This window comes from Schistocerca nitens, chromosome 5 (genome assembly GCF_023898315.1).
Source record: "Schistocerca nitens isolate TAMUIC-IGC-003100 chromosome 5, iqSchNite1.1, whole genome shotgun sequence".
NCBI classification, from domain to species: domain Eukaryota; kingdom Metazoa; phylum Arthropoda; class Insecta; order Orthoptera; family Acrididae; genus Schistocerca; species Schistocerca nitens.
Window position 1 is genome coordinate 373,008,487 of NC_064618.1, and position 27,018 is coordinate 373,035,504.

General features: G+C 39.9%; 1 protein-coding gene across 2 annotated transcripts in view; it reads right to left on the bottom strand.

Moving 5' to 3' along the window:
- The window catches only part of LOC126260904 (importin-7), a 194,762-nt gene that overhangs the window by 38,258 nt on the left and 129,486 nt on the right, over positions 1–27,018 (bottom strand). The window contains exons 16-20 of one of the 2 annotated variants that reach the window (XM_049958362.1): positions 25,549–25,641; positions 20,436–20,659; positions 19,975–20,126; positions 12,926–12,988; positions 7,591–7,661 (exon numbers count right to left, since the gene is read on the bottom strand). In XM_049958362.1, the coding sequence (XP_049814319.1) occupies positions 7,591–7,661; positions 12,926–12,988; positions 19,975–20,126; positions 20,436–20,659; positions 25,549–25,641 (603 nt within the window). Of the gene's footprint in view, positions 1–7,545; positions 7,662–12,925; positions 12,989–19,974; positions 20,127–20,435; positions 20,660–25,548; positions 25,642–27,018 lie in introns of both variants that reach the window. The other variant, XM_049958360.1, reaches the window with a different exon arrangement.

The following is a 27,018-nucleotide window of genomic DNA, read 5'->3' on the forward strand; positions in this document are numbered from 1 at the left end:
AAGCCATTTGTTAAATACATTATTTCCAATTCTCAAATTTGTGAGAGTATCCCACACAGGCAGCAAACAAAAAGTAATATCAATTTTCATTTTAAACTTAACATTGCAACATTACTGACATATCAACAAACACAATGATACACTAATAAAATTTATGCATCCTCAAGGCCAGGGTCTTTCATTTTATTGATCCAAAAAGTCATGATGCTAGCTGGTTAGCAGAACAACATTTCATTTCCAAGTTCCTTCTTTGTTTAATATTGAGATGTGGCTGAGAGTATTAATTTAGAGAAAATTAGCTGCAGAGAGCAACTCAAAAACACCGAAAAATGTGAACTGTAGTGTTGGTAAGTTTAAAATCATAACTTATATTACTGGTTGCTTGCTGCCTACATGAGATATTCCCACAGGTTTAAGAATCTGAGATAAGGTACTTAGCAAATAGCTTTGTAAGCAGACAGGCACCACAACAAAGCTTGGGAACCTAAATTAAGAAATCAAATTACAGGCTTGGGAACCTGGATGAAAAAATCCACACTGTGGCCGGTATTGAACAGTTATTTAGTGTGGCCTCTATGGAAATGGGGTTGACAATTCATGTTCCTGGACTGATAGTGACAATGTCACCATAGACAAATGCAGTACAGTGAGATATTACTTGTCAATTTGACAAAAATCACATGCATCGAAACATGGACAACAAGGTGTTACAATGTAGCCTGTTAGCGCATTCCCCCAAATCTGTCTGTCACTTTCTGTCTTTGTTGGTGCATACTGGAAATCTAATTTGATTTTCTGATGTCTGTAAACATGCTCTTTCCAAGTATGATTAGTTTGAAATCAATTATGGAAAACAGATTTTCTAAAAGGAAATTGAATGTGGTCTGTTATTGTAACGTTTATGAAACTCATGTTTGAATTGATTTTGTAGAAATTTAGAAACTGGCATGTGAACGAGATTCTACACTGGAAAATCTTATGTTACTAAGTTGTTGTGTCCATAGTTTCATATTTATCATGCCTTTAATCAATGACATATAAGAACCCAAGTTAAAACTTTACTTGCAGTGTAATTTTTCTGGCTAGTTTGCTTCAATTTAAGCAGCAACATCGGCCTATGTTGGAAATTAAACCCACTGTTCCGGAGGAGGAGGAGGAGGAGGAGGAGCACTTAAAACACCTTGCTTCAAATGAAACTGGTTTAGAAGCTTTAATGGAAAGCATAATTTGTAAAAGAAGTGTCAAATATCCCCTATTTTCACATTTTCATGAAAATCACGATCTTTTCAACGAATTTTTTAATTATTAGAAAATAGCAGGTGAATGAAATTTTGTATACCACATTCTTCTGCTATTGATGTCGTGTGTTAAGTTTTACGTTCAGCATGCATTTACTCTATGAGATACAAGGGTTCAAAGTTTGCATTTCTTTCGTGCTGTGATTTTCACGCCCAACTTTGTTTCAAAGTATCTAGCTCTGCGGGCCGGCACTGGACAATCAAATACACTTTTTTGGTAGTTAAAACCACGGTCTTTCTAACTAGCGCAGTTCGGAAAGTTTTAAAGAACAGTTTCTGCAAAATCAGGTTGTAGGTACCGCAACTGTACCAATGTTCACTGGGGGACAAGTGTGAATGTTCATATAAAATTTTAACAAAATCTTATGGTCGAGCTGATGTGGAATGACTTAATAGGAGATGATCTCACAATGCCGGTAATGACTATCGTGGCTTCATTCACACATGTGTCTATCTTCTGTGTATGTGTAAGAAAAGTTAAAGCAGAATGAGTATATGTATACAAGTATGACCACAGAACATCTGTCCACCAGAAAGAATAGTCACCACCAAACTGTAGTCCAGTGCAGAGTTGGCCACCCAGTAGCAGAACATACTGCTAACCACAAGATGCTAGATATCAATGGTATCCTTGCAACCCATCCATCAATCCTGTAACTCTTCTGGCCTCATTCTCTACTAACCCACTGCACCCACACCCTCTACCCAACAGTATTTCCTCTGTTACTTTGCCAGTTCCCATACCCACATCTTTATCACCATCACCACCACCACCATCATCATCATCATCTGCTGCACAAACTCACTGGCTCTGGTGCTCATGCGTGGCATTGAGATCCCATGCACCTGCTGCCTCCCTCTGACATGTCAGCCACCGTTCCCCAAACCTGCCTCTTTTTTCTCTCCACCCAACCCACCTAACAACCTCTCACCCCAGCCTACCTACTGAACTGCAGTCCTAGCAACGTGTGTCCAATTGGCACAATGTAGCTGCACACTTGTGGGTTCTTGTATATGTACTGCAACTCCAATAGATTTGTACAAAAACTAGCACAGTTTTCATTCTTTTTTGTGCCAGTCAACAACGCATCACTTCTACTGATGTTTGTGTGTGCTCTTTTCTCCTGCAAGGGCAATATACTCAGCAGCTTAAGTGAATTTACAGCAGCATTGCTTAGATTATCAGCTTTTGCATTGCAGTTATTTGGAGATATTTTGTGGAAGAGGCTTACTTATGATACATCTGCGTGCAGATAACACTGAACATCATGGCAGAAGTACTTTCCACTGTACCAGTTATTAAGACTTTATCCTGTACCAGTCATGTGTGAAGTGTGTGAACAATAACTTTAAATGCCTCTGTGCTCAAAGTAATTAGGTTAATTCTGTCTTTGTGATCCCTATGGAAGTGATATGTAAGCGGCTGTAGTATATTCCTAGATTCCTTATTCGAAAGATAGACATGACCTATGTTCAAGTGTTTAACATGCAAATAATATTCTGCATGAGTTCTTTTGTACCCAATCTCCGTTGTAGACTCATTGCATTTCCCAAATACTCTGCTAATAAAATTAAATCTGCCATCTGCTTTATGAATGAACCTATGTGGTCATTCCATTTCTTATTCTTGTAAATTTTTATACACAGGTACCTATACGAGTTGACAGATTCCAAGTATACAATGGCTTCTTTTCCTCTTTCCTTTTTTGTGGAGAGTATAATTCTTAACATTCAAAGAAAGTGGTCAATTTCTGCACCAGTTTGAATTCTTACCAATATCTGACTGAACATTCTGTCATAACTCTCCATCTAAGATAAAATGCTGCTTCCTTCCTATCAATACATGCTCATTCCAGTTGGAATTTGCTTTGTATGACTGTACTTTCAATAATAAGTGTATGTGTGGTATTGTGCTAAATCTTTTACAAAAGCAAGAAATACTTTATCTTCCTGACTGCCTTGATCCATGGTTTACAGGTGGTCTTCTGAGAAGAGCACGAGTTGGGTTTCACATAACTGTTCAATTGTACTTGAGTTCAGTTATATTTTAGTTCAGAATATGATGTAGGATTCTACAACAAAAGACATCAAGGATATTGGATGGAAGTTTCGTGGATCACTTCTCCTACCTTTCTCGTATACAGGTGTGACCAGTAGGCTATTTTCTTCTAATTGCTGAGGATGTTTTTCTGTCCAAGGAATCTACAGCTATGGTATATTATGGTTAAAGGGAAGATGAACATTGCCACAAATTTGGCATAGAATATTATAGGAATTCCCCAGGGCCCTAGAGCTTTTGTCAATTCTAACGATTTCATCTGGTTTCCAACATCACTGACACTAATTCTATTTCTTCTTTGCAGTGCACAAGAGTTAAATTGAGGCAATATTCCAGGATTTTCCTTTGTAAATGTACATTTGAAAAGTGAGTTCAGCATTTTGGCTATTGTGTTGCTACCCAGTTTTTAGTTCTTGTCTCGTCCATGACTGCCTGGACACTTAACTTTTGTGCTACTAGTCACTGACATGAGCAGAATACCTTCCGATTCCAAGACAGATCTTTTGATAAAACTCTGCTATAGTAGTCACTGAATGCTTCACATATGCCCTCTTGACAGCCAAAACTGTTTAATTTAGCAGTTTTATCTAAGCACTATACACTTTGTTTAACATCTAATATGCTGTAGTCTCTGTTTTCTTGGAAGTTTCTTTATACTGACTGTACCATGGATGATCCCTCCCATCATGAACTGTTCTGCTAAGCACGTATCTATCTAGTGCGTGATCAACTGTTCTTTTAAACTTGAGCTGAAGTACTTCTACATGTTCCTGCCCAGAACTCAATGTTTTAAATTCTTCACTAAGATATAATTATTCCCCCTTTATACAGTTTGCTGAAAACATACGTCTTTCTATTTAGTTTAGTTGCCCCTTGAACTTGAGTGGTACTGAGAGACAGATCAGGACCTTGGCCTTTCACCACCAGGTGCTGTACCTGAAAATTGTTATTATCGCAACTGACTGCTGGATAATTTTAGTCCCCTTCGATGATTACAGTATGACTGGAGAACTTACGTACAAGAAAACTGAGGTTTAATCCACAGTTTACGGTCACACCGGGGGCGAGGATCCAACAATAAGTTAATGTCCACATCCGATACAGAGACTTGCCCAAAAAATTTTGCATCAAGTTTCAATTTCTACTCTATGGTTGTAAGTTATTCTGCTGCAAAAAAATATACCATTCCATTTCCCATTAGTTTATCCTTTCAATATACACTTAAAGCTTTCTCAAAAAATCTCACTGTTATCAATTTCAGGTTTCACTCAGATTTCTATACCTTATATTATACATGCTCCACTTCTTTTTAGGAATGCTTCAAACTGTGTCACATTGCAAATGCTTTGACAGTTAATCATCATGATTTTAATACTCTCACACGTGGGAGGCATTTGCACTGACACTTCCGGGTCCCCCAAGATATTTAGTATCACAGTTATCAACCACTCCTATCCCATCAAATAACAAATCTCCTGTATGCTTCTTTATTATGAAGTCGCAGTGCTGCTGTTTGTTTTTTCATTAGCAAAACTATTCATGCTATATAGTAACGCCATTTGAGAGTGTACGGTGACAATGATATCTTTGTTCTGACAGATTAAAGCAATGTCATCTGCATGCTGTATTTTCTTGGCATTAGTAGCTGACATTTTGAATAGAATGGGAGCCAGGAACGATCTTGGAAGAATACAATCATACAGGGTTGAGTAAACTGGCTAGCTTCTGACACAGACTTACATTACAAATTTCATCAAAAAGGCATTCTCTTCATTATGTATTGTTAGCTCCCATCAGATACGTAAGGTGTAGCTGATTTGATCCATCTCTCGTATCTGACTTTCATAAATACTTTATTAGTGCTTTCTTTTGTCTTTCTAAATCATACTTCTCAACTGGGGTATTTTATGTGTCATATCATCGACAAGATTGAGAATTAACCCCTTCAGTAATTTGTATGTGATTTTGAGTAGGCAGCTATGCGTATATCAAATAACAAAATGACAGTATCTAAGTAAAATGACAAAAGTTACTGTCAATTAGTAATTCTTAAGACTTGGGTGAATGGACTGATGAAATACCAATCATTCATGATGTTACAAAACTACACACCAATACGCTCAAAATTATTGAAAGGAATCATGTGAAATTACATCAAGATGTAGGAATAATTATACGTTCTAGAGCCACACCACATGTTAGTCTTAGCTACCATATCCCACCTATGCATTCACAACCACATATGCTATTTCAAGATCAGCGAAAAAAACTCCAACACAAAATACACACGGTAACTAAACAGGGTATGACCCATATATTACTGTAAAGAAATCAAGCAGCCAAATGATTAACATATTTTAGCTTCTGTGAAGTTAGAAATTTCATGCAAAAATTTCTGTTACTCTGTAACCAAGCTTTGCAGTTAAATGTGAAAAATAATTTATAAGAACATGGACACAGGTATTATATGAACACAGCAATACGAAGATTTAGGTCAAAATAAACACATAAAAAAAAGTTTTGCATCATCCCAGTTCCCAGAACTCCTGAAGATAGACGTTGACTGTTGATATTGTAACACAGACACAGTCCCTTTGACTGTTCAGAGATGTCACTAAACCCGTCCAAAGATGTAAACAACCATACATGAGCAGCCTGTATTAGACAGAGGGGGTCCGACAGCCAATCAGTTCCTGTCATTCCACCAGGAAGGAGGTACATGGCTCGTGTTGTTACTTTGTGCCATGAGGGGCTATCAACAATGGAAGTGTCCAGGCATCTCTGAGTGAACCAAAGTGATGTTGTTCGGACATGGAGGAGATACAGACAGACAGGAACTGTCGACATGCCTCGTTCAGGCCACCCAAGGGCTACTACTGCAGTGGATGACCGCTACCTACGGGTTATGGCTTGCAGGAACCCTGACAGCAACGCCACCATGTTGACTAATGCTTTTTGTGCAGCCACAGGACGTTGTGTTACAACTCAAACTGTGCGCAACAGATTGCATGATGCGAAATTTCACTCTCAACGTAGATGGCGAGGTCCATCTTTGCAACCACGACACCATGCAGTGCGGTACAGATGGGCCCTACAACATGCCAAATGGACTGCTCAGGACTCGCATCACGTTCTCTTCACCGATGAGTGTCGCATATGCCTTCAACCAGACAATCATCAGAGACATATTTGGAGGCTACAAGATCAGGCTGAATGCCTTAGACACACTGTCCAGCGAGTGCAGCAATGTGGAAGATCCCTAATGGTTTGGGGGTGGCGTTATGTGGGGCCGACGTACAGTGCTGGTGGTCATGGAAGGCAACATAATGGCTGTAAGATACGTGAATGCCATCCTCCGACCGATAATGCAACCATATCGGCAGCATATTTGAGAGGCATTCATCTTAATGAATGACAATTCGTGCCCCCACCGTACACATCTTGTGAATGACTTCATTCAGGATAACGACATTGCTCAAGTACAGTGGTCAGCAAATTCTCCAGACATGAACCCTATCGAACATGTCTGGGATTGATTGAACAGAGCTGTTTATGGACAACATGACCCACCAACCACTCCGAGGGATCTATGCCAAATCGCCATTGAGGAGTGGGACAATCTTGACCAACAGTGCTTGTGGATAGTATGCCACAACGAATACAGGCCTGCATCAATGCAAGACGACGTGTTACTGGATATTAGAGGTATCTGTGTGTACAGCAATCTGAACCACCAACTCTGAAGGTCTTGCTGTATGACGGTACAACATGCAATGTGTGGTTTTCATGAGCAATAAAAGGGGGCGGAAATAATGTTTATGTTGATCTCTATTCCAATTTTCTGTACAGGTTCCGGAACTCTTACAACCGATGTGATGAATTTTTTTTATTTATTTTATGTGATTATAAATAATATTATGAGCTTATAAGCCAACCTTATCAACAAGCAAGTAGTGAACTTAATTTAGGTGCAAGTTTTCTTATGCAAAATGCACACAGACAAACCAACCACATAACTTGTTAGGACGATCACTTTTTTAACAAAAACATTTGTACTTATTAAAACATGCATTTTAGTGCTAATAATTTTGAAGCGGTCAATATTTTACAAGTAAAAACAATAAAACTATAACTAGGCTTCAGCTTTGAAATTTTAAATATTAGTAAAAGCATCATCATCATGGCTACCTGAATACTAGTAGTAATAGTGAATGGTGAATTAGCTTTATGTACTTTATCTTCGATGTTTTCCAGATATTCTTGATGAGCTTCATCTATATCATCCTCATCACTTGATAAAATTTCTGAAAACAAAAAAAAAAACAAAAAAAATGCCATGAATGAAACATTTAAAAACAGTGACTGCACCGCAACATTTCTGTTTGTTGCATTTGCAATCTACATGAATCTCACTTTTACTTATGTGCTTTCATACGCCCTGTGCTCTTATCACATTTAAAGGATTGTGACACCCCTAATTTCTGAAACACATTAAATGAGAACTAATCAAAAACACTGAAACCAACTTTTATTGAAGGGTATGTGAATGGAGCCTGTAACATGTTGTGTCTCCATGCAAGTCAGGGACCTCCTCAGAAAGAGAGAGTGCAATGCCATGTACACAATGAAGGAAGTAGCAAAGAAGCGAAACAACTATGTGGTACAAAAAGAAGAATTAAGTTCGCAGAATGTAACTCAGGAGATGATAAATGGTAACATCAAAATTGGCAATGAAAAATGTTAAAATCTGCCATCAAATAAAGTGGAGGCACTAACAGCATATACTACATAGTTTCCATTGCAGGTGTCTGGAATTCAATTTTGCAACAAAACTTTTACACAACTCTTGCATTGGATTTAAAATGGTCGACAAACATATGTTACATTATGTGTGTGGAGAGTATGTAATCTTCTGTGGTAGAAATACACAAAGAGTGAGTACCTACTGAATGGTGCTTTGAAACTTGGTCTTAATTTGTGGAAGAAATTTCTGAGAATGTACATCTGAAAGGCAGCACTGTATGGAATTAACTCGGGGCCTTAGGAAAATCTAGGAAGAAAAGCCAGATGTGGACTGGCTAACACACACACACACACACACACACACACACACACACACACACACACACAGAGAGAGAGAGAGAGAGAGAGAGAGAGAGAGAGAGAGAGAGAGAGAGAGTTACAATTGGTGACAAATCTACTTTCTCTCAATTTTCATGGGTAGGAGGTATGTGAGGAATACATGATGATTATCTTATAGTACAACACTGGGTGTGATCTATAATATTTTTGGTATTTATTCAACAAGACATGATAATCTACTCTATAGCAATTCATACAAATATAATAAGAACACTATAAAAGTAAATTTCTTGGTACAGCACAGAATATGAACAGTTTTTTCTGTGTATCCTCTAAAGAACACAAATTTCAAAAATGGCTCTGAGCACTATGGGACTCAACTGCTGAGGTCATTAGTCCCCTAGAACTTAGAACTAGTTAAACCTAACTAACCTAAGGACATCACAAACATCCATGCCCGAGGCAGGATTCGAACCTGCGACCGTAGCGGTCTTGCGGTTCCAGACTGCAGCGCCTTTAACGGCACGGCCACTTCGGCCGGCACACACAAATTTCAACTCAAAAGGTTGCAACATCAGACACTGAAATTGTTAGAGAGGAACAATTTACCACAAAGGAATTATTTATTCACATATGAAGAAGGTATCTACACACTTACAGAGCAGCTGTAAACGAACAACAATATCCCAGTAGTAGCAAGAGGAAGGGATCGTACATAGCAGATTAAATGACATCCACTGCGACACCTTCCATCTCTTTGGTTACTCATTCGGGTATGATTCTTTTGTTTATATTCTATTAGAATACTTTCTAATAATTTTCACACTTTTGGACACATTATCATAAAATTTTCAGATGATATTACTATCCTCACTGGAACTTAGAAAGAACTGCAGGATGTGCTGAATGAAATGAACAGTCTATTAAACACAGAATATGAACTTGAGAGTAAGTCGGAGTAGACAAAAGTGATGAGTAGCAGAAATAAAATTAGTGATAAAATTAACATCACAATTGGAGAATGAAGTAGATGAAGTGAAGAAATTCTGCTACCTCTGAAGCAAGATAACATATGATAGACAAGGACAACATAAAAGAGCTGACACACACAGGCAAAGAGGGCATTCCTGGCAAAAGAAGCCTCCTAGTATCAAACATTGTTCTTAATTTGTGGAAGAAATTTGAGAGTGAACATCTGAAAGGCAGCACTGTATGGAATTGACTCAGGGCCCTAGGAAAAGCTAGGAAGAAAAAGCATCTAAGCACTTGAGATGCAACGCTATAGAAGAATGTTGAAAATTAGGTGGACCGGTAAGAATTAAGGTGGTTATCTGCAGATTCAGGGTGGATAGAAATATGTGGAGAACGTTCTCAAGAACAATGGTTAGCATGATAGAACATGTGCTTGTATCAGGGAATAATTTTCATCATTCTAGAGGGACCTGTAGAGAGTAAAAACTGTAGGGGAAGACCAACACTGAAAAATATCCAACAACTAATGGAGGTGTAAGTGCTACTAGTTAGTGGAAGAGGATGAAACACGAGGGGATGGAGGCGGTGGAAACCATTCTGATTTTTGATTGATACTGTTCGGCTTTAAAAAATGGATCTGTAACAGACTGACTGCGCAGTTTAAAGATCAAGTCCTGCGACTCACGTGCAAGAGGTTGAGGGTTCGTACCTTGTCAGATTCTTTGAATTTTTTTTTTTAAATCTTCATTAAAATGACTTTGATCGTTATTTTTATTCAACTGATTGGGTTAGACTTATATTTTATATCTATTCTTTTGTCACATCATTTTAATCAACACAATTTCTTCAAATGACTCATTTCTTCTTCCAACTGTGCTTTCTCCACTTGGAAACTTTGTGCAAACGATTTTAATTATTTTTATGTATTAATTTCGGTTTAATACTTTCTGTTTCAACATCCTACATTTTTTTCCCATGTTACTGAAATCATTATTTCCATTCCTCATTTTCATTCCCTTCATGTACAATCACTTCTTTTGTTGAAATCGTCATCTGCTTTATTTGACCAAAGTGAAATAATTATTAAAGATTTGAATGTTTTTATGATGTTAACCACCCAAAAATTGTACATCTTTTAACGAAAAACAAAAAATGTACATCTTGAAACAAAAAACAAAAAACACATTTTTGACACAACTGCACAGTCAATGTAAACAGATTATTTTTTCTTTCATTTTTAACCAATACATTGGCTTTTTACATTGTTTAAATATTACAATAAATAAATAAAAATAATTAAATTAACATGCACAGAGATCAAGTGGAAAAAGCACGACAAGAAGGAAAAAAGGACAGCAATTTGAAGAAATTAATATGTTTATTAAAATAAGATAAATAAATAGAAATAGACATTTAACCCAGTTAGTTGAATAAAGGTAAGGATTAAAATCTTTTTGATAAAGATTTGAAAAGTTTCAAAACACCTGATGAGATTCAAACCCACAACCATTACAATGCAGAAACAGTCCCTTTTATAAAGCTAAAGAGCTGCATGAGAAATTTTGAAACACTCTCTGTCTATTACTTGGAAACAAGTGCCCACCACACTCAATGGTAGCAGAGTTTGATACCTGGGACCTTAACCTATATCACTGTATAGATGATTTCAAGAAGTCAATCCCACTGCTGAGGATCTCTCCTTTTAAGCAATGTATGAGGTTTTTGTCACACTGGACAAACTGGAGATCTTCAAATTATGCCACCAATTGAGTGAAGCCTCCAAATAAAACTGAAAATATTGTGGGAAATCCCTAATTAAAAATGTATCTGAAATTGAACAACTCTTCCTCCGCAATACAGAAATGATGCTGAATTGTGGCAACTGATTTCACAAATAAACATCAATTCATACACACGGACAGGAAAATTTTGGATAAATGATAACACAAAGTTGGTGGCTTTTAGCAAAATAAAGCAAAATTGGTGATTTTAAAGAAAAACCACATTAAAAATAGATAACAAGCCTGAGGATGACAGTCCACAAATATTTGTAAATGATAGTTATTGAATGATGTTGAAATCTTTTTGCCTTCATTTTTTCCTTCCGGTTGAGGGTCACATATTCCTGTAATCTTAAAATCACAATTCATTTCCTGCATAACCAGCTATGAAATGACGTCAGAAATAGCACTGAACATGGGGTGGGGTGTAAAAAAAGGGGCAACTCAAAATCTGTCAAAACTTTACATCGAATATTGCGAAAAATAACACCCAATCACCCAATTTGGCAAAAGTAACTTAATTTTTTTTTTTTTTTTTTTTGGGGGGGGGGGGGTGTTTGCAGGGGGAAAAAAAGCCCATCAACATTTTAGAAAATTAGCACTGAAAAATGAAAAATATAATACCAAAATCAGCAAAAAACATAGAAAAGTTCGCAGATAATGCCAAATTTGGCAAAAAAATCTAAAATTGACAAGAAGAACAGAAATTGCAAAAAATAACACCAGATTTGGCATAAATATAACACCAAATCTAACAGAAGATAAAAAGTAACATCAAAATGACCAGAAAATAACATCGAAATGACCAGAAAATAACACCGAAATGACCAGAAAATATTACCGAAATGACCAGAAAATATTACCGAAATGACCAGAAAATATTACCGAAATGACCAGAAAATATTACCGAAATGACCAGAAAATATTACCGAAATGACCAGAAAATATTACCGAAATGACCAGAAAATATTACCGAAATGACCAGAAAATAATACCGAAATGACCAGAAAATAATACCGAAATGACCAGAAAATAATACCGAAATGACCAGAAAATAATACCGAAATGACCAGAAAATAATACCGAAATGACCAGAAAATAATACCGAAATGACCAGAAAATAATACCGAAATGACCAGAAAATAATACCGAAATGACCAGAAAATAATACCGAAATGACCAGAAAATAACACTGAATGTGGTCATAAAATAAAACGACTTTCTTGCCCCTGCATACACATAATTGTATCAAAGGAAAATTCAATTGATAAAACTAAAATTACGAGACAATTGCTGGCCATTACTGATAGACACACAAAAGTAAAAAAAAAAAAAAAAAAAAAAAAAAGAGACATATTACCAAGCTTTCAGAGCTAATAGTTCCTTCATTCCACACAGCTCTCTGACCAAGGAACTATTAATTCCAGAAGCTAGGTAGTGTATCCCTTTTTACTTTTCTATTTGTTGATGCATTTATTGGTGGTATTACACATTTTGCCTCTTTAAGGTAATTAATGGAAAGAAATTTTGTCTCATAACTTATGAATTCATATAAATATAAATAAAGTGGAGTATATTGTCTCATAAATTATCAGTTCATATACATAAATTGTAGTCTAAATAAGTGGTTCATTCAAACTTAAGATGGTAAACAATTACTGAAAAAGACACATAATATTTCAATGTAATGAAAAAGAAAATGTTCCAGTTATGTTAGCACAAAAAGTAATCACCTTGATCAATGTCAGTTTCATCCTCTTCATCTTCTGCTTCCTCTTCACCTTCTTGAGCCTTTGCTGGAACATGGGATGTTTCATTAAACACACAAGCAAAAGTTATGTTTCAAACCTCATTCTCTCTCAAGCAGACTCTATTGCTTCGTATTACACTAAGTATGTGTTTCAGTGTGTGTTTAAAATCTGATACTTTTTTTGTTTTTTGCACTTCACTATGTGATTGTGAGTGTAATGAGCACATTCAGCCCACAGTAACGTTTTCCAGTTTTTTTTCTTTAATCATAATTGTGCATCCTGTACATTCCAAACTTCACGTTTTTAATCAATATCATATTGACAGATAAGCATGCCATCTGCCATATGACGAAACATCTTCCTTGGGGGTAATAGAACAATATGCACACAGCCCTACACAGACTACTTAGACGGAACGTCCAATTAATATTAGCAGCTCTGGTTTCAAATGCTGAGTTTAGCATCTATGAAATCACTGTGGTGATCATATGCCATCCACTTAACAAAACTGCAAAGACTGGAGCAGCAGCTGCAGGCATGAATTCTATACAAACTCTAATGCCAAGGAGCTCAGTTACTAAAAAGGTGATTCAACTAAGATAACAATAGTCACTGATCCGTTGACAACAGAAATTTGCAATAACTTGTTTCGTCACTTCCATCAATGGTCCCAATGGTAAAGAGATCAGACCTAACTGCTCAACTCTCTAATCAGAATACGCATTCAGGTAAAGTTTTCATCCCCCACGTCAGAACCTGATTTTTCTACACTGCAAACCAAAATGTAGATCTCTCAGCAACATTTTTTTTTTTTTATGTACAAGAAAAGGTACATTTACAGACAAAGAAAACACAATCATGCCTATAATCATCGGCTAACATGCCATCAGCCTGAGGATCTTGGAAACTCCAACCAAAGGTAACCTTCAACACAAACACAACTACAACAACAACCACAACCACCAAGAGTGGTAAGTAGTCAAACACAGAAAAGGAAGAAATATTATGAAAGTTTCATGTTTTGTCCACTTTGTTTAAATTGTAGAGCAGCATACCTCAGGCAGACAGGGTGTTCACAGGAAATCACTTTTAGTCTCATTATGAAAAAAAAGGTTGCAGTTTATTAAATAACTAGTCTGATCAAGATAAGATAGAGACTGAGCAGTAATGTGGGACACAGCACACTACATCATTGCTACTCCTGGCGCGAAAGTCAACACGCCATGCTGCCTGGTGCTCGCCAATCCAGCCAGAGGCACAATGTGGGACTGGTCGCCAAGAGCAGCACCGCATATGTTGACAAATGTACAGCTGAAGATGAGCATGCCAGCACAATTCTAGCACAAGGCTAATTCTCCAAACTACAACTCCTATTAAAAGCTGATGCAGCAGCTCAGATACATACTTTATTGCTTGCACTGTTTACTGTCATTCTACCGTACTATGCTATGGTACTTTGATTTGCTATAACTTTGTTACACTGTTGGTCTGCCCTGTAATATGACTATTATGCTCATGAATGTTTAGTACTGCACTTGTACTTTTCCAAATACAGGGTGATTCAAAAAGAATACTACAACTTGAGGAATTTAAAACTCTGCAACGACAAAAGGCAGAGCTAAGCACTATCTGTCGGCGAATTAAGGGAGCTATAAAGTTTCATTTAGTTGTACATTTGTTCGCTTGAGGCGCTGTTGACTAGGCGTCAGCGTCAGTTGATGCTAAGATGGCGACCGCTCAACAGAAAGCTTTTTGTGTTATTGAGTACGGCAGAAGTGAATCGACGACAGTTGTTCAGCGTGCATTTCGAACGAAGTATGGTGTTAAACCTCTTGATAGGTGGTGTATTAAACGTTGGTATAAACAGTTTACAGAGAATGGGTGTTTGTGCCTAGGGAAAAGTTCTGGACGGCCGAGAACGAGTGATGAAAATGTAGCATGCATCCAGCAAGTATTTGTTCGCAGCCCAGGAAAATCGACTCGCAGAGCTAGCAGAGAGCTGCAAATTCCACAATCAACTGTATGAAGAGTCCTACGAAAAAGGTTAGTTATGAAACCTTATCGTCTGAAATTGGTTCAAGCACTGTCTGCAGCTGATAAGATTAAAAGAATCAATTTCTGTGATTTTATCCTTGCTCAAATGGAAACAGATGAATCTTTCGTTTCAAAGATTGTGTTTAGTGATGAAGCAACTTTCCACACTAACGGGAAAGTCAACCGTCACAATGTCTGTATATGGGGCACTGAGAATCCGCGGGAAACAACTCAGTATGAACGTGACTCGCCTAAGGTGAACGTTTTCTGTGCCATTTCAGCCAATAAAGTTTTTGGTCCCTTTTTCTTCGAAGGTGCTACTGTAACTGGACTACAGTATCTGGAGATGTTAGAGAATTGGCTGTTCCCTCAGCTCGAACAAGAAGCACAACAATTCATATTTCAGCAGGATGGAGCACCACCACATTGGCACTTATCTGTCCGTAACTACCTGAACGTCAACTACCCGAGGCGATGGATCGGCCGCCAGGCAGCCCGTGACAGAGCACTTCATCACTGGCCTCCAAGAAGCCCTGATCTTACCCCCTGCGATTTTTTCTTATGGGGGTATGTTAAGGATATGGTGTTTCGGCCACTTCTCCCAGCCACCATTGATGATTTGAAACGAGAAATAACAGCAGCTATCCACACTGTTACGCCTGATATGCTACAGAGAGTGTGGAACGAGTTGGAGTATCGGGTTGATATTGCTCGTGTGTCTGGAGGGGGCCATATTGAACATCTCTGAACTTGTTTTTGAGTGAAAAAAAAAAACCTTTTTAAATACTCTTTGTAATGATGTATAACAGAAGGTTATATTATGTTTCTTTCATTAAATACACATTTTTAAAGTTGTGGTATTCTTTTTGGATCACCCTGTATAACTGTTTATTGTTGTGCCATGTTTTACAATATTGAGAGTCAAAACACAATTGGCACCGAAGTCGATCCGACCAGTGTTTGCCGTTAGTGGTTGTCTCAGCAACATTTGCACTGCAACAGCAGACAATGATTCAGACAGCCTCAGCCATGGAAGCATTTACTGCATCAGATCCTGCAGTATCAACTCTAGAGGCAAATGTGCTAGGAGGCTTTACTCACAAAGCTGCTATCCAAGTGGCAATCCACTCAACTACGACTGTTTCTGCCTTCTGAGGATGGGACACTTACGGACAGCGATTACATCAACATTTCACCGCCTTTCAGGTCAGTCATACTGGCACCATTAAATTTTTTGCTGTCTTTGGCAAAGCTGCATACTTATCACTTATTATGCAAATTGGTCCTCTTAACCGAACCTGCCATGCTATCGTCTGAAGAAATGGGTAATCTGCTGAATGCCTACCTTCATAGTAATCGTCATTGCTATGAGATTTGCTCTGAAGTCAAATTCTACCAATTCCATAAACAGCCAAGCCAAACCTACCACGCCTGTGTGCCGGAACTGCAATGGTAATGCAGGAAATGTTGCTTCACAATTTCTGAAACTAAAAACTGATGTACTTATGTTATGACCTGTGATCCAATTATTAGAGCAGCACCCCGATAACAAAGTCAGGCAGAGCACCTAGCAATTTGACAATTCTATTCTGAAAGAAGTGCTTAACCTGTCATTCAAAGTTGAGCAAGCAGCAGGCCAACATTCAGACACTTAGGCTGATGGGGGCAGCAGTAACTACAGTACCAGGTAGTCTTGGCACATCAGATGAGGTTGCAGCAGCAGCAGCAGCAGCAGCAGCAGCAGCAGCAGCAGCAGCAGCGCAGCATTGACAATGGTGAGCAGCGTCTGAGCACCAGCGACGACATGCATTGTGTCTTGACTCAGGAACTGGTGTGCATTCCCATCTTGCACGAACTGTTTTTTCAAACATTCTTGTTATGACTGCCCGGATGGACCGTCACAATGCAATAGGCATGGGTATCTCATTAAATGTATGCAACACATCTCTTCGATATGAGCAACCAATGGATATTAACTCGGTGATTTCAGATGTTCAAGCTATAGATGCAGCACCAAGCAAATTCTGTAATTGGTATATAAGGAAGCAGCAGCCTTCGCCCTAAATTACCACACTTATTTTCAGCTAAGTGCACTGCCCTTAACTCCTACATCAGGCTGGCTAGTCAGCTACAGCAAACAACATATCCTCAATAAAATATCAATTCATAGTGTATAGATATACACAAACACGTTGCAGGTTTACTGATTGGGCATCAATCAGCAAACAGAGCAACAATGTGCAACACAACAAGCTTCATCTAAACACTATTTTTCACAATGCCGACACCCACACAGCCGCAGGAACAAATCGATTTGGATTCTGAAGGCCCCGTTTTAGACACCAGGCAACGGCCTTGCCGCAGTGGATACACCAGTTCCCATGAGATCACCGAAGTTAAGCGCTGTCGGGCGTGGCCGGCACTTGGGTGGGTGACCATCCAGCCACCATGCGCTGTTACCATTTTTTAGGGTGCACTCAGCCTCGTGATGCCAATTGAGGAGCTACTCGACCAAACAGTAGCGGCTCCGGTCAAAGAAAACCATCATAACGACCGGGAGAGTGGTGTGCTGACCACATGCCCCTCCTATCCGCACCCTCAACTGAGGATGACACGGCGGTTGGATGGTCCTGATGGGCCACTTGTGGCCTGAAGACGGAGTGCTTTTTAGACACCAACTGGCTCTGTGTCATCGATGCATATTCAAAATCCACTTACATCACAAACCGCTACTCTACGAACACAGAGACTACAGTAAAGGCACTCTCAATAATCTTCCAAATTGAAGGCCTCCCACACACATTTGTAACAGAAAATGGATCTCACTTCCGAACCCCAAGGTTTGAAAATATTTGTCAGCTGAGTGATGTCCAGCATATCAAATCTCTGCTGTTCCACCCTCAGTCAAACTGTAAAGCAGGGTGGTTAATATGCACATTAATGTCAAACGAAAAATACAGCGAATAATTTCCTGTAGAAGAATCTTTGACATTTCTTCTCAGTTCCTACAGGGCCACACCATTCGAGGACAAGAGTCTGACAGAGCTGCCACATAGCTGCAGCCCTGTACCCTGCTGATTGTCCTGAAGCATGACGTGTACTGCTCTCGCCAAGCCCCTAGCTGCAGACACATGCAGCTTTGGACAACACGAAAAATGGATCCCAGCTGTCATTACTGAGAAGAAAGGTCACCGAGTCTTCACATTGGATGAAGGCAACAGAATGGTTGCCCATCGTCAGAATCGGCTCCACCTCCGTAGCATCGGCTGGTGGCTGCCTCCACTTGCTACAACCCCTATCTTACCCTGTTCCGATTTTCCAATTTCTTCATTGGAATGCCAGTCACAGTTCTCCTTACCTGACCCCCAACATCTTTGTCTTTCACCACAACCTGCAACTCACTACCAGCTGAAAACTTGTCAGCCCTGTTACTGAACTCTGCCGCAGGTCTACCAGCTGTAGTGCCTGTAGCTGCAGTCCGCTTCATCATTCAACGAAGCCACTGGCCCCACCGATGTTACCACTACGTAAGTCCCTACAGGTCCACTGCTACAAGTGGCAACCACACTCTCTTGAGCCCGATGTGAACACGGTGCCTGCACCGGCTCCACCGGCTTTCACCCAGCCACCGTCCAGGTCACAATGTGGCTGTGTCACCATACCGGCCAATTCTGGTCTTAGGCACCAGCATCTGCACACAGTGAGCTCGTCACCTCACCGAGTCAGTCTGCCAACATGGTTATCTTTTACCTGTCAGAGTCCCCCCCCCCAATCTCCTGACATTCCACATGGCATGAGGCCAAGCTTCACTGGACGGCTTCCTGCCTCCGTAAGAGGGAAGGACTCCTGTAACCGACTGGGTTACTGCACTTTTTGGCTAGCATTTCCAAGGCATTACCCAGCTGTAGATACCACTGAATCTTCCAGCCACAGCTAGACCATAGTTGCTTTACACCTCAGCGATCAGAATCTGCGCAACATATGGCACTACTGCTCCCACTGATGAAGAGCTCAGCATGGCACGATGTGCTGAGCCTTGTCAATCCAGCCTCCAGGAGTGGCACCAGAGACATCAACATGAGTGTACAGTCTCAGATGCGTGTCCTGGTGTCATGATAGTGCCACCGCTAATTCTGTGAATTATGGCTCCCATTGAAAGCCAACACAGCAGCTCATAAACACACTTCATCGCTCAAACTGTTTACCGTCAATCTATTGTACTGCACTTTGATACTCTGATTTGCCATTAATTTGGTTATGCTGTTCTTTGTTACTTAACTATTACACTTATGAACATTTTGTACTGTACTTGAGCTGTTCCAAATATAGTTGTTTATCGTTGTGCAGTGTTATGTTGTATTGGTTGGTGGGTTGGCTTAGGAATGAAAGGGACCAAACTGCAGAGGTCATCGGTCCCTATGTTGTATTGAGAGCACCTTGAACAAGCTTATATTGAACAAATTAATCACTGCATTCAACAATGACTTAACCACAAAATTATGCAAATTGCTTCAGTAATATTATATATGAGTCAAGCTTGAGAGTTCTGTCCTGACTACGTTCATAGATCTGACTTGGATAAATTCTTACTGGGTATGTTATACAGAAGTTTTGTCACAGTCTCTCTTTATTTGCTTTCTCACACTGATCAATTACTGCAAATAAGACTCCAAAATCTCAAAAACTTCACTGCTCGTCAGTCATTCACTTTTGTACAACTTATTGCAAGAACATTATATCATAACTATCTTACAATGTAGAACCCTTTCTACGCATCGTGATCATAATTTAACATTTGACACTTAGGAAAGCACAACACATGAATAATACAGAACACACAGTACAAAAAAAATTGACAAGCAAATGGGCAATAGTTTTATTTTTCTGTTTTCCTTTCTTTCTTCCTGCATGAAAACTTAATAATTGGACCTGCATATATGTACTACATTTTGAAACACCATACCACAGACAAAGCTTTTCTTGTGTTTTGAACTCACCAACGTATGCTCTCCTCAGCCCATCAAATAGAAGAATAAGTGAAGGAATTATCTGTGATGCACATTCATTTGGTAATGCTACAGAACGAGCAGCACCTGTCGTGCTCAATAGAGTGCACAATCCCAGAACACACAGCTTCCGGTCATGTAATCTGCAGAAGCAAAAGAGAAGTGTGTTATAATATGTGGGGTACAGGCAAGCTAGAGCAAAGAGAGGTTATCACGACATATTGAAGATGCACTTTAAATTCCTCATTCGAATAAGACATACATGTTTTCAGCATGCCCTACACACATTGGGTATAAAAGCAGACAACTTCAACATCCATCTACATCTGTTACTTCTACGACCCACCACCGCAACTTTTCACTTTTGTGGTGGGAGAGGGTACACTTCACCCCTAAATTTAATAGGCAATACTTACCTATTTAATATTATACAAAGAAATAAGAAAATTTACCCTAAAAAGCAATCTGTATCATGTATCCACTGCTTCACAAAGTGGGATGTAATTGATTCAGTTGGTGAAACGACCATTTGAAGTTTCTCCAAAGTTTCAAAAAGAAGTTGTGGATTGTAGTACAGCGCTGCTATCACAACTTGCAAACACATAGTTCGTAATTCAGATGTTTTAACTTCACGAGTCAGCCGCTGAAGCACAAGCTCTACAAAGGATGGTATGCACTGGAGGAAAACAGATAAATAAATTAGTGAAAATAATATTTTCCATAAGAAATGATTTAAAAATACTACTGCAAGATAGGTAGCAATTCTGTGCGTTTATACACAAGAACACAACTGCTACCTTCATAACATACTCTACATACAAAAACATAAATTTCAGTTACCAATATTTTTTAAGTCACACATTAAATAAAATTGTGTCCAGCTGATATTCCTGTGATAGAACTGGCAAATTTCAATTTCAAGATGGAAATAAAGCACCTACAAAATTTAATAATAATTGCTGTGTGTTGTTATGAACACAAATCTGATCAGAAAAAAAAGGTTGTGTTGAAAGAAATTATCAAATAATAAAATATGTGTATCATATTTATCAGTAAAAATATATCTAAAAACAAAGATGATGCGACTTACCAAATGAAAGTGCTGGCAGGTCGACAGACACACAAACAAACACAAACATACACACAAAATTCAAGCTTTCGCAACAAACTGTTGCCTCACCAGGAAAGAGGGAAGGAGAGGGAAAGACGAAAGGATGTGGGTTTTAAGGGAGAGGGTAAGGAGTCATTCCAATCCCGGGAGCGGAAAGACTTACCTTAGGGGGAAAAAAGGACGGGTATACACTTGCACACACACACACACACACACATATCCATCCACACATATACAGACACAAGCAGACATATTTAATGACAAAGAGTTTGGGCAGAGATGTCAGTTGAGGCGGAAGTGCAGAGGCAAAGATGTTGTTGAATGACAGGTATGAGTGGCGGCAACTTGAAATTAGCGGAGATTGAGGCCTGGTGGGTAACGGGAAGAGAGGATCCTTCTTAAAAAACCTTAATCCTACTCCCAACATCACCACTGCTGAAGCCCAAGCTATCTGTGATCTGAGGGCTGACCGATCCATCGTCATTCTTCCGGCGGACAAGGGTTCCACGACCGTGGTACTTGATCGTCGGGAGTATGTGGGTGAGGGACTGCGTCAGCTTTCAGACAACACCACATACAAAGCTTACCAAGGTAATCCCATTCCTGACGTCCAGGCGGAGCTTCAAGGAATCCTCAGAACCTTAGGCCCCCTACAAAACCTTTCACCTGACTCCATCAACCTCCTGACCCCACCGGCACCCCGCACCCCTACCTACTACCTTCTTCCCAAAATTCATAAACCCAACCATCCCGGCCGCCCCATTGTAGCTGGTTACCAAGCCCCCACAGAGCGTATCTCTGCCTACGTAGATCAACACCTTCAACCCATTACATGCAGTCTCCCATCCTTCATCAAAGACACCAACCACTTTCTCGAAAGCCTGGAATCCTTACCCAATCTGTTACCCCCGGAAACCATCCTTGTAACCATTGATGCCACTTCCTTATACACAAATATTCCGCACGTCCAGGGCCTCGCTGCGATGGAGCACTTCCTTTCACACCGATCACCTGCCACCCTACCTAAAACCTCTTTTCTCATTACCTTAGCCAGATTCATCCTGACCCACAACTTCTTCACTTTTGAAGGCCAGACATACCAACAATTAAAGGGAACAGCCATGGGTACCAGGATGGCCCCCTCGTACGCCAACCTAAACATGGGTCGCCTAGAGGAAGCCTTCTTGGTTACCCAGGCCTGCCAACCCAAAGTTTGGTACAGATTTATTGATGACATCTTCATGATCTGGACTCACAGTGAAGAAGAACTCCAGAATTTCCTCTCCAACCTCAACTCCTTTGGTTCCATCAGATTCACCTGGTCCTACTCCAAATCCCACGCCACTTTCCTTGACGTTGACCTCCATCTGTCCAATGGCCAGCTTGACACGTCCGTCCACATCAAACCCACCAACAAGCAACAGTACCTGCATTATAACGGCTGCCACCCATTCCACATCAAACGGTCCCTTCCCTACAGCCTAGGTCTTCATGGCAAACGAATCTGCTCCAGTCCGGAATCCCTGAACCATTACACCAACAACCTGACAACAGCTTTCGCATCCCGTAACTACCCTCCCGACCTGGTACAGAAGCAAATAACCAGAGCCACTTCCTCATCCCCTCAAACCCAGAACCTCCCACAGAAGAACCACAAAAGTGCCCCACTTGTGACAGGATACTTTCCGGGACTGGATCAGACTCTGAATGTGGCTCTCCAGCAGGGATACGACTTCCTCAAATCCTGCCCTGAAATGAGATCCATCCTTCATGAAATCCTCCCCACTCCACCAAGAGTGTCTTTCTGCCGTCCACCTAACCTTCGTAGCCTGTTAGTTCATCCCTATGAAATCCCCAAACCACCTTCCCTACCCTCTGGCTCCTATCCTTGTAACCGCCCCCGGTGTAAAACCTGTCCCATGCAACCTCCCACCACCACCTACTCCAGTCCTGTAACCTGGAAGGTGTACACGATCAAAGGCAGAGCCACGTGTGAAAGCACACACGTGATTTACCAACTGACCTGCCTACACTGTGATGCATTCTATGTGGGAATGACCAGCAACAAACTGTCCATTCGCATGAATGGACACAGGCAGACAGTGTTTGTTGGTAATGAGGATCACCCTGTGGCTAAACATGCCTTGGTGCACGGCCAGCACATCTTGGCACAGTGTTACACCGTCCGGGTTATCTGGATACTTCCCACCAACACCAACCTATCCGAACTCCGGAGATGGGAACTTGCTCTTCAATATATCCTCTCTTCCCGTTACCCACCAGGCCTCAATCTCCGCTAATTTCAAGTTGCCGCCACTCATACCTCACCTGTCATTCAACAACAACTTTGCCTCTGCACTTCCGCCTCGACTGACATCTCTGCCCAAACTGTTTGTCTTTAAATATGTCTGCTTGTGTGTGTATATGTGTGGATGGATATGTGTGTGTGTGCGCGCGCGAGTGTATACCCGTCCTTTTTCCCCCCTAAGGTAAGTCTTTCCGCTCCCGGGATTGGAATGACTCCTTACCCCCTCTCCCTTAAAACCCACATCCTTTCGTCTTTGCCTCTCCTTCCCTCTTTCCTGATGAGGCAACAGTTTGTTGCGAAAGCTTGAATTTTGTGTGTATGTTTGTTTGTGTGTCTGTCGACCTGCCAGCACTTTCATTTGGTAAGTCGCATCATCTTTGTTTTTAGATATATTTTTCCTACGTGAATGTTTCCCTCTATTATAATCATATTTATCAGTAATATATATTTCTAAACAAGACATGCAGCTTGTTCATGTGGCTTTGTATATAAGTTTATCCACAAATCACATACAGTGGATGACACAAAACAATTTAGTACACCTATGTCCAATCATATCATTCTCAAAATGCTGTTTTTGATATATGTTATGGATATGGAAATACGGTGAGATTGTATAGGTACAGTGATTACAAATGAACTGCCTTGTTCACCTGACTGCACTTCCACATCAACTCACAAGGGAACCTCCCCATCGCACCCCCCTCAGATTTAGTTATAAGTTGGCACAGTGGATAGGCCTTGAAAAACTGAACACAGATCAATAGAGAAAACAGGAAGAAGTGTCGAACTATGCAAAAAATAAGCAAAATATACAAATTGAGTAGTCCATGCGCAAGATAGGCAACATCAAGGATGGTTCGAGGTCAGGAGTGCCGTGGTCCTGTGGTTAGCGTGAGCAGTTGCGGAATGAGAGGTCCTTGGTTCAAGTCTTCCCACAAGTGAAAAGTTTACATTCTTTATTTTAGCAAAGTTATGATCTGTACGTTCGTTCATTGATGTGTCTGTTCACTGTAGCACCGCAAAACTGTGCGATTAGTAGACGAAAGGACGTGCCTCTTCAATGGGAACCGAAAACATTTGATCGCAAGGTCATAGGTCAACCGATTCCTCCACAGGAGAACACGTCTGATATATTCTATACGACATTGGTGAAGGCATGTGCGTCACATGATAGGATTATGTTGTCGACCCACCTAACTTGTACACTTGGCGAATGGGTAAAAAGATTCTTCTAACTTGCCCGATTTAGGTTTACTTGTGGATGTGATAATCACTCCCAAAAAAGTGATGAAAACATAAGAGTTTGTCTCATAAACTGCAACAAATGAAAGCAACAGTTTCACAGTCGCACAGTTTTCCCTGTGCTCTGTCAAAACATATGTTTTTAACGTTTTCAAATTTTTCTGTGTGTAGACCGTCAAATCCTGCATATGTCCAAGCAAATCTGAACATGTCCTGGAATTTTGGAGGGCGAAGTTGATTATATAAAAAATTAAACTTTTCACTCAAGGGAAGATTTGAACCAAGGACCTCTCATTCCACAGCTACTCACGCTGACCACGGGACCATGGCCCTCCTGACCTCGAACTATTCTTGATGTTGCGTATCTTGCGCATGGACTACTCAGTTTGTATATTTTGCTTATTGTTTTCATAGTTCCACACAACTTCTTTCTGTTTTCTCGATTGATCTGTGTTCAGTTTTTCAAGGCCTATCCACTGTGCCAACTTATAACTAAATCTGAGGGGGGGTGCGATGGGGAGGTTCCCTTGTCAGCATACAATGTGTTTACATTGAAATCTAACAGATACTGCCACTTTCTGTTTTCCTCTCATAATTAGTATGAGCACACTTTAAAAACGGATTTTTTTTTTTTTTTTACCAGAAATCAATCGTGCGAACTACATACGTGGAAGAATTACTGCGTTAAAAATCTAGTAACTATTTTATAACTCTCTCTCTTTAAATGTAGAAGTATACACACTTTCCTCCAGAAGAAAAAAGTGAGCAGACAATTAATAAGAATGAAAAATTCAAATGAATTCAGACGCTGAATACATAAACACCTTCAATGTTTAACAAAAATTCTGATAACAAGAACAATAACCAAAAGGTGCAAGATAGAAAAGAAGTCAATGCATACCTGATCTATGCGTCCTTTGCACTGCAGAATGATAACTTCAAGCAATTTTGCTGCATGGCATTCAGGATCCTCTCCTGAATCACCTGTCAGAACCTGGAGTCAATGCACACATCAAATAATATCTCAAACACAGGAAGCAGTCTACATGAAAATATGCAAAGTTTCTAAAAGCCTTCTTGTAATTGCAGCGACATCTGCACGATTTTCTAAAGGCACATGCAGCAGTGCTATGTCGTCAAATATGAAACATTGAAATTCTGCCCCCAAAATGCGAAATCACTCAATAGATGCTATTTCATAGTAGAATGTATCCAGACGAACTATTTTATCGTAGACAGTTAGAAATAGCTTTATGTTCTGCATATAAATATTGAAAACAACCGATTTTCAGTTACTGGTATCTTACATCACCTGGTAAAGTCCAGTTTGGAATGATAAACTGCCTAAGAACCAGTTTGGAAAATAAAAAGGGTATGAATGCAATGCTGCACCAATGCACTCAGTGATCTGATGCCATGATAAACGTGGGTGGTTGAATGGTCAATTTAAAATACACACTGTGTAATGCAATGCAGTACTCCACTGTGGGACCCAAGACTTCGTAACAAAGAAACATCCATGCTTATTTGTTAGCTGAAGCTGAAAAAATGGTTTAATGCAGACACTTAAGGTGGAAATTTAGGTGCAGATATTTTGAACTGTGGTTGCATTGAATACCACTAGAGGTCAGGCCTGAACTATGTCACTAACAATACCCTGCTTGCCTTTACAAACAATTGCGTGATTCCCACCCCTGAATGCTTTGTGTTGTGCGTTCCTAGTTTTATTTTCTTATTTTGAAGACTAGTGATGCGAATAATCCTAGTCCATCCCTGATTTCAATTACGACCCTCACAACATCAGAAGAGACCAGCGATTCCTGTGACGATGTGTCAGTTCTGCTGTAGGCTACTGCCCTGTGAAACAGAGGTGCATTTGTTTTTCCGTACCGCTCCTCCCCCCACTGGCAGTCAAAGTTATAGTCAGTCTGTGCTCGCGCCCATTGGCTACTATAGGCTAAAGTGTCCACACTCTGCACTGTAGAGACTGAAAAATAATATCTATAACATTTTTCGACTGCACCGAAATTCTTTCCCTAATGTTAAAATATAGTTACTGTATGTTCAGTTCTACTTCTACACTAAGTGCTTAGTCAGCTGTATCTATAGCGTTATCATGCATGGGTCACACGGCTATGAATTCCCACGAAAGGTAGAAATTAATGGTCTGCAGATTTTGTAATCACTGGATTGGGCAGGAAAAGACAAATAATATCAAAAAACCCCTTAAATCAGCAACGCGTTCAGTTCACCTGCAGGAAAATGCTGCTGCTTTTTAATACAACAATCTTTTTGAAAGCTTAAATACAGCTGAACAAAGGCCATTTCAGAAGCAAATAGTGCGGAAGTTTATTATTGTTATTTGAGTCGC